Source organism: Haplochromis burtoni, unplaced genomic scaffold, assembly GCF_018398535.1.
Source record: "Haplochromis burtoni strain Fernald_Lab_line unplaced genomic scaffold, NCSU_Asbu1 Contig_232, whole genome shotgun sequence".
NCBI lineage: Eukaryota > Metazoa > Chordata > Actinopteri > Cichliformes > Cichlidae > Haplochromis > Haplochromis burtoni.
In genome coordinates this window covers 664355-673582 of record NW_024582593.1, presented here as the reverse complement: position 1 = coordinate 673582, position 9228 = coordinate 664355, and the positions used below count along the sequence as shown (strand labels likewise).

Below are 9228 nucleotides of genomic sequence, written 5' to 3'. Positions count from 1 at the left end.
GACTTGATGGATAGGATTAACAAACTGCAAATAATCATGTGCAGTTCTGCAGTTTTTTAAATCTTAATATAAAATGAGTAACAGTACGGTGGCCATTAGTAAGGCTGCACTTTTTGCAGTGATCTTGTATAGAAAACGATTTCTGCATCAGTAGTATGTTTTTTTTCTGCTTTCAGAACTGTACATCATTAATTGCAGCTAGTAGGTTGTAATGCAGCCTTCAGTAATAGTAATACATCACATAGCAATAGTATATCGAAGATACTGAAGCGGAAAATAACCCAGATTGGTGTACTTTGTGCAGAGAAATGCTAACAGTGTGGTAGAAACACACCCACTCCCAGGTTGGTTATTGTTCTGTATGGTGTACTGAGAACTGAAAATCTTTGACATGTTCAAAATAATGAATAAAATGTATACTCTTTCTCTACAGTTATACAGCAGTAAGTATCCTGGTGTGACTTGTGTTGTGTTTTATCCAAGTTCTAGTAGTGCAGGAACTGTACATTAAGGATTTACACATATTTGTCCTTTATCTAAAGGTCAAATCATCCTCACTAACTAAGCCAACCACATTTTTCAGATATGGTTGTAATGTGATTGCACTGAGGGAGAAGCGCTGCTGTTTCAGCCTTTGTTTGCTGGGTTCTGATCTTTTCATGAATGTGTAATGTTTTCTTTATGAACTTGTTCCTCAAGGGTTTGACACTGAAATGCTTCTGCAGACAAATTGACAGCGTGGGCGTTCAGCTCAGTGCTCTTTTCCTTGATGGGTGATCATGTGACTGACAGCTCACTCAGGTTAAAGGACACTTCGCCCACCAAATGCACATGAGACTGCGGAGCTTCCAGTCTCCGTCAGGGTTTAATTTACATCCAGAAAATGACTTCATGTCTTTCTCATTCAGCTGACATGGGATGCTGTGGAGGGGGTCTGTGTGCTGTGTGCATCCATCCGTGGTGAGAGGATAATGGGAAAGCAAAGAGCATCATTACCTCTCTCCATGCTGCTGTGCACCTCTCACCTCCCCCCAAAACATCAGGAAAATGTGGAGTGGATGTTTTTGGGTAGATGCTTTGGATTTGGACTTTAAATCTACAAACACACTGAAATCAAGAAGCTCGTCATTGTTTTTATTGCTTCAGGCACAATCTGTTCAACAGCACCCTTCACTAACTTTAAACAGCAACTGAATCACTGACAGCATGAACTCAATCTGAAACCACAGCCTCTGACCAGCAGGGGGCACATGACCAGATGAAACTATGCACCTGATTTTCTTCTTTTTGGACACTGTGATATTATAGCAGTGCTTAACACTTTATTTTACTGGTGTCGCTAATCCTCCCAGAAAGATTTGCTGTGAATCACAGGATATTTCTCATGAAGTAAGGCAGCTTTTTTTGTGCATTACAGATTAAATCAACTCAAAAGTTTCAAATAATTAGATGGAAAATACAAATAAACTAAAATAAAATATTACTTAGGCAACAGTTTTTTAAAATAAACTTTTGTTTAATAATTTTATTCTCACCACTTTAGCTCTTTAGCTCATCTGGCCGAAGGACCAGTGAGAACTCACAGCGATTCCTACGTCTTCTACAGTTTTGATATGATTTTAATGAAACTTGCACACAGTTATCAGTTAATGGGTCTTTTCAGAAATTGTGCCCAAGGTGATGTTTGTGATGTTACAGACAATAATCTGTGAACTATGATGGACCATGAGCAGGGTGAGCTATGACATACATTTTTTTTAAACTCGCCATCTCCTTGTGTTAAAGAAGAAAAAAGAGAAGGAACTAAACAAAACAAAAATCATTGTCCATCAAAATCAGAACCAGACTCATGGAAGATGCCATTCAATGACTTTTAGTCACTTTATTCACTTTATCATTGAATTCTAATAAAGTTTTATGGGTGACATTAGCTAACATGCTGTTATTTGCTAATTTCTTGTTAGGCGAGTCGACTGTTGCTAATATTGCTAATGCTGCTAACGTTCTGTGGCAGATTTCATTGTGGTTCACGGCTGTGCTGTTATCTAGCAAAACAGCTACAGTCAGCTTTATTAGCATAATTAGCTTAGCAGCTGGTATGAAGCAATTATCACACACAGTGATGAGCAAGAATGCTACTGACAAAATATTAAAATGAATATTGTTGCTGCATTTCATGCCATGATATACATGGAGGAAGTGTCTGTGTAACCAAGTAAAAATGAGTGAAGTGGATAAAATGAGTTACATTAAATTAAATTACAGATTTTCTGGGTTTGAACTTCGAGGACCTCAAAAATATACAAAGTAGCAAAATTCATCAAGTTTGTTCAGCTGTTTTTAGACGTTTTAAGGTGTTTTAAAATTCCCTTCATATGTTCCACAGTTTTAATATTCTGTGACTAAAGGTTCAGCCCTTTGAGACACCTTGTGATTACTTTCTCAGTAATTATAAAAACAGTGATAGAATCACTTGGACTTGTCAAAGTGTTTTTTCTGTGATAACAAACAGCTGATTTGGAATCAGCCTGTTTACCGGATATTACTGAAAACTAGCTGCAGATGATCCAATCCTGTTCTTACTCTTGTTTTTTAAATGTGGATGTCATGGATCTGAAAGCACTCGGCGTGTTTCATTCACACTGAACAAACAGTGACAAGCAGGCGGAGCTGTTGCTGTGGTGATGAAACTGCTTAAAGCTTTTTTTGATCGGCTGCATGTTTTAAAATAAGATGATCCTGAACTGTTAGTGTGATCTTTTGATTTATTTCTGTTTTTTAGGAACATGCAGCACCACAGGGGGAAAATATGTCATTTTGATGTTGATGGTTCTTAAGTTTGATCACCAATAATTATCATTTTGTGTGATATGTACAGCAATATGAACGACTTAGACTTCACAGTATGAAGTGACGGGTGACTTTGAGCCTCACTCTGAGGTCAGGCTTTAGTTTAAATCTGCCAAACTAACAGCCTCAGCTGGATGTGCTGATTCAAACAAACAGGGTTTTTTTTTTTCAACTTTTTGACATTATTTTAAAATTTTAGATTCACAATCCGATGATGTATCTGAACATCACATAAACATCATCTACACAGTATTATTAAAATGTATGGCCAACATTTCTTTCTGAAGTGTAATGCAGCGTTTGGTGTGTGTGTGGTGGGGGGTTTGGCTTTTAAAGTCCTGTCACGGCCCCAGAAAGCTTTGGGCTGGCCCTGTTAGTGCATGGCTGAGTGTATGAAGGCAGACTGCAGCTGCAGCTGGAAAATAAAGTCAGATGATGGCTTTTCCATTTCAGTCACAGCTTGAATGTCTGTTTTTTTTTTCTTTTCTCATAGTCAGCAGGTTCGGCATTTTTGCCTTTAGGCCTTTGGTATCAGAAAGCTGTGGCAGGCAGTTTTTAAAGGATTTACAGTCTGCAGATTTTTTCTCTCTGCTGCTGAGACTTTCGACTCAACCCACAATCTGTAATTTCCAACATTTGGTAATTTTCCCATGTACACACACCTCCCCCTCCAAACGAGCCAGAGCGCCTCAGCTTCAGCTCCACGTTTCAGTACAGCCGTGAGCTTCAGACGTACTCCTGCAGGCTGTAGCTGTCCTTGATGTCTGTTTGAGGGAGTTTGGATGGAGACGAGTGATGCTCCTGTCTCTTGCGCGGCGTGGGTTTCTCCAGCTTCACGCTGTCTACCTGCAGCTGGACTGTCTTCTTTCTGTTTTTCGGCTGATTGCGTTCTACTTGCAGCCCCCGCCTCCTCCGCTCATCTGGGTGCAGCGTGAATCTGTCGGGGTCGGCGGGGGAAGCGCAATCTGGTCGTCTCGTTCTCTTCCCGGGACACGACAAACAAAAAATGACCCCCCCGGCCAGGAGGAATCCAGCAGAGATGAACGTGACGCACAGAGCTCCGCCGGGCTGATATTTACTGCTGTCCGGTAGGTCTGTGGTCAGGAAGGCAGTGATGACTTCGTTGGTGAACCAGGACGCGGGTACGAGGCAGAGGAGGCTGGCCAGGATGAAGCAGCCCCCCGCAGCGATGGCTGTGTGCCCCTTTGCTCTGTGGCTGCCCCCCCAGCGAGTACATTTGAGCCCCAAAGTGGCGAGACAGAGTCCGAACAGCGCCACTATGCAGGACAGGACCATGCCGGTCCGCACGGCCTGCAGGTGCGGCGGCAGCGACAGCACCGAGTTCTTTACGGTACAGCTGAAGACGCCGGAGCTGTACCACACGCAATCCATCCACAGACCCTGCATCTGCGATATCGGGGTCATGATGCTGGTCCACACGTTGATGCTCACCTTCCAGTTGGGCATCAGGGTGGCCACGACAGCACCGAGGACGCCCAGGAGTGCCAGGGCGAACGCCAGGATCTGAATAGCGGCGGACAGCATGGCTCACCCCCCCTACTTCTGTCCCGGGCAGGTCCTGACAGCAGATAATTCCTCAGCTCAGGCTCCAGCGAGCTGCAACCAGAAGAGAAATGAGAATTGAAGTGAGCGTGGGAGCGTGACGGGCGCACAGCTGAGGCTGCTGATGGGAATCTGTGTCTCTGTTTGGGGGTCAAGCTCGATGATTGCCTGCATTAGCTGATGTGGTGATCACTGACACTCAATTATGTCCCTTTAAAGCTGCAGCAGCGCTCCCTCTGCAAAGACACAGAACAGAAACTCGGAACTCTGCTGGAGTGAAGTTGTCTCCTGGATGGAGTAAGCACCGGACCACGAACAGGAGTACTCCTCTGAAAAGTTCACCTGTGCCGGGCTCTGCCAGCGTCTCCTCAAGTGACTGCTGGAGATGAAGCAGGGAAGCGGCGTGAATGAAAACAGAGGGCGTGTTGGTGAACAGCCTCTAACTACCCCTCTGCCTGCTGTCTCCTTGGCAACTGTACATACAGTTTCATCCCATTCTGCGTCCTGAAAGGAAACACAAGGCGTCCTCTCCGCAATCTCACTGTGAACAGAAGAAACTGTCCTTCTGAAAAAAGTCTGCTCCAGGAAATGTGTTTCCGCCTCCATCACCTGAAGGTCACTGGCTCGGCCGAAGGAGCCGCAGAGCGGCGTTCTTATCTGATGAGTTGATGGCGGGGTGCGTCAGCTCCACAACGCCGCTGAAATATTCTCGTCTGACTGCACGAAATCTGATTTTTACCTCAAAATGTTTGTTTCACTTTCTTTTCTTTACATTTTTGTCTCAGTTTGGTTTTTTTGGGACTTTCGCAGGCTTTTGAAAAAACACAGCACCCCCTCTGAAGCTGACAATAACCACGGAGGAAAATGTAATTACTGATTATCAGCGATCACATGTGATGTCTGAGTCCTTGCTTTTGAACATGCCACATTTTTAAAACAATCACGCTGCGGCGTTGAGTCATTTTCTCTGGTTTGGAGATAAAACCGTGGAGCAGTTTCTCTTCATGGGGCTGCATTGTGAGCCGAGGTGTCGCCCGTCACGTGACCACATGAAGAATCGCCCACTGCAACACGCTGATAAGAGTCTGCAGCCCGCCCACCCGTTCTATAGTCAGTCAGTCGGTGGCACCCTGTTATTACCATAATCCTCAGTCTGGCTTTATCAGCTCAGACCTGCACAGACACGACCGGCTTCCTGTAAACATATGTCGGGTTTCTGCAGCCGGTGGGAAAACACAAGTTTAAAGACACACTAGCGTCACTGCCGCCATCATCACCGCGTAATTAATGTTGTTCTGTTGATACAGAAACAGTAGAAATGGATAAAAACACAATAGAGTCGATTGCGTTTCCCACCAGAGAACCGCAGAGGTGATGTCATCACCATGGTCACACGGCGAGGTGCTGCGGCGTTGATGTGGGCACATTTCTGCTCCCTGGCCCAAACCTGGCCTTCGGAACACGAGCCGCTGTGACATCATCACCGACGACGGCAGGTGACACAGGTGACCTCGCCTACTCAGGCTTTCCGTGTTGAATATTTAATATTTGGTGACATTAACACAATATGTTCATTTTTCTTTGCAGGTTTTTTGGGGATCTAATTGTGGTTGGAAAAGAACTAAATCTACTGAATCATTTTAATAAAGTGATAAAAGAACAATTTAATCTCTTTTTGTAAACGTCTGTTTAAGGAACTCGTGTAAAAATATTTATTCACTCTGCACAGAGTTGCAGAGTGAATAAATACAATAATATTTATTGTATTTCCATAATTTCAGATTTATTTATATTTATTATATACTTAATTTGCCCTGTTAAAAAAAATTAACTTAATAATTTAATATCATACATAAATCATGTGTTTTTTAAAGGAGAGTGTGAAACTTTAAAATAAAATATTAAAATATTCAAAATATAAAACAGACAGAGGCGAGATGCTAATAAACAAATGATGTCAGTAAAACTGATGCAGGTTAAGGTCATATTACAAAAGTAACAGATGAAGGCCGACTCCTTTCATGTGACGTAATACTACTACTAATAATAACAACAATAATAAAAAATGTAGCACTGCAGCGCTGAGCTGTCATTTCTCTGTGGAGGTGTTTATTGTCCTGAGTGGGAAACGCTTTTTATTCTGTGATTCATGTTTGACTGAATCAGAAACACTGTCATGCTTTTCTATGGGCTGTTGTCGGTAACGATTTGGTTATTTCCTGCATTTTATGACATTAAATCTTAGATGTGGGAGTGTCCTTGAATGCACCGCCAGATTTCCCAACAGTCCAATTTATTAATGAACGTCTGTGCGTGTCGTCCCAGATCTCTGACTGATCTATAAATGTTCAGATAATTGTGAGAGGCCATGTTTGTGTCTTTCATTTTGTCCCGTTACTTGTACATCCTCATATTATAGAAGCTGTTTGGTGTTTTCTTGATCATTTATTTGAGCTGTTTGAGTGTTCTGCTCCTTTACATCAAGTGTTTCGAGCCTCCTGCAGTGTTTGGGTCTCTTGTTCTGTGTTTGTGCACATGCTGAACAGCCTGTTTTAACATCCAGCCGCTTGCCGTGTTGCTCAGCGATGTGAAACCAGGCGGCGGGCTATTAGAGGCGGGTCTCTGGAGGGTTGAGTGGCCGCCCGTGGGCCTGAATGTCTGAACGCTGCAGAGGACAAACTGAGAAGCTGCTTTTCTGTCCTTTAAGGTTTTTCTTTTAATGCTGTGTTTTTCTGCTGTTGTTCAGGAAGTCTGATTACTGGCGAGCAGCTTTGTTTTCTGTCTTTTCTACTTGTTTAAAGACAAAAATAAAGAAATTAATTTTATTTTTATCTTTTGTATTTTACATTTAATAATTCTCACATTTTTCATTTTATTTATATATTTTATTTATATATTTTTTTCTTTGTGCAGCTTTTTGTAAATTCTTTTGTTTTAATTAAAAAGAAGCATTTTCGTTATTTTAAATTTATTTTATTTTATTTTATTTTATTTAAAGATCATTTTGTCTCTATGACTTGTTTGGATGGGGAGAGTTTAAATTTGGTTTTACAGTTGCTTGTTTAACTTAAAAAAATCTGTTTGCATTTATCATAATCAAGATTATTGTTAAAATTTTCACACCTTGTGATGATTCGTTGGTCAACGATCTTCAGGACCACCTCCGTGGGGATGTCCCCCACCCAGCGGGGGTGAAACACACGGGAATCCACGCTGCTTTTAGAACCAAAGAGGCCTCTGTGATGAGACAAGACTGTGACGACCTGGATGGTTACCGACTTTATATAAAATTTAATTGATTTTTCTTTTCATGCACCTGTAATTTACATTTTGTAAATTACTTGTGTTATATTTTAAAAATTAATGTACTGGTTTCTGTATGAAAACACACACTGAATCAGTGTATATTTATGGGATAAAGCAGCCTAAATAAAAATGTTGCCAGTAATCACTTGGGAATGAATCTAAATAAATAAATGATCGTTTTCATTCTGCTGTTTTCATTCAGGAACGTCTTTCTGATTTCTCAGTGGTTTGTTTCTCTGATGGAGAAACGTGATAAATCTGTGTGAGCTCAGCAGTGTGGGTGGATATCTTTGCTTCACACTCTGCTGATGTGAGCTGACTCGATGAGGAGGAAGAATGAAGAAGAGTGGAAGGATTTCCTCTGACTCCTCCTCAGTATCCACAGATTCCTCATTCTTTCACCCAACACAGCTGCAATTAGCTTCACATTAAAGTAGACCTTTGACCCCTCAGTCACAGTGATAATAGTTTGGAGCTGAATCAAACCATCTGGCAGAAACAACCCCCCCACCCCCACCCCAGGCTCCATCAGCCATCAGTCAGCAACCAGCGGGGGATATAAATGAAGTGCTTTATCTATGCTCAACACACACAGCCTGAGAGTGTGTGTGAGTGTGTACGTGTATTAATATCTTTGTGGGGACTAAAAATTAGAAGTTTACTGTACTTGTGGGAACCAACAGACCTTATGGGGACCAAAATCCTGAAGGCATATTTGACACTCAAAATGTGGTTTCATGTCAAGGTTACAGTCAGGTTATGGTCAGGTTTAGGCTGAGGGTTAGGGTTAAGCATTCATTTTTGATGGTTAGTTAGCGGCTGGGGAAAGCATTATTTCGTGACTTAATTCTATGGCTAAAGTTTTAATTGCTATTCTCCTTTGTTTTATCAGGTTTTAACTGTATTTTTTTAAAATTTGTCTTATTTATCGTCAGATAGCTGTTTAGCACTTTATTTGAAAGCACTTTATAAATAAAGTTATTATTATTATTATTATTTCAATTAGATGTCCTGACAAGGATATTAAAACACGACTCTCCCTCTCGCTCGCTCTGTGTGTGTGTGTGTGTGTGTGTGTGTGTGTGTGTGTGTGTGTGTGTGTGTGTGTTACACTGACCTTCATCATGAAAATTATTAAAGTAGCTTCATTTCAGTTTAATTAGAAATGCTCTGCTTTAAAGTCAGCCTAAACATGCTAATAGATGTTTTTTCTTCCATGTCACAGTAGTTCTGTGTTGTTGGTGAAATATCAGTAAATATTTATCCCAAAGCAAAATTAATGGTATTACAGGAAGTTAAACATTTAAGTCAAAGACAGATAGCTTAAATAAGTAGAAATTATAAGGCTGATGTAGATTTTTTGGCTCACAAGATTTGAAGATTTTTCATCCATCCATCCGCTTATCCTTTTCAGGGTCACGGGGGGCGCTGGAGCCTATCCCAGCTGTCATAGGGCGAAAGGCAGGGTACACCCTGGACAGGTCGCCAGTCTGTTGCAGGGCTAACACA

General features: G+C 41.7%; 1 protein-coding gene across 1 annotated transcript; it reads right to left on the bottom strand.

The window, feature by feature from the left end:
* Window positions 1-1484: 1484 nt before the first annotated feature.
* On the bottom strand, window positions 1485-5442 carry LOC102293521 (claudin-20-like). The gene has a single exon (XM_005937641.3). The coding sequence runs from the start codon at window positions 4393-4395 to the stop codon at window positions 3577-3579; it is 819 nt and encodes a 272-aa protein (XP_005937703.1). The 5' UTR covers window positions 4396-5442; the 3' UTR covers window positions 1485-3576.
* Between the last annotated feature and the right edge of the window lie 3786 nt (window positions 5443-9228).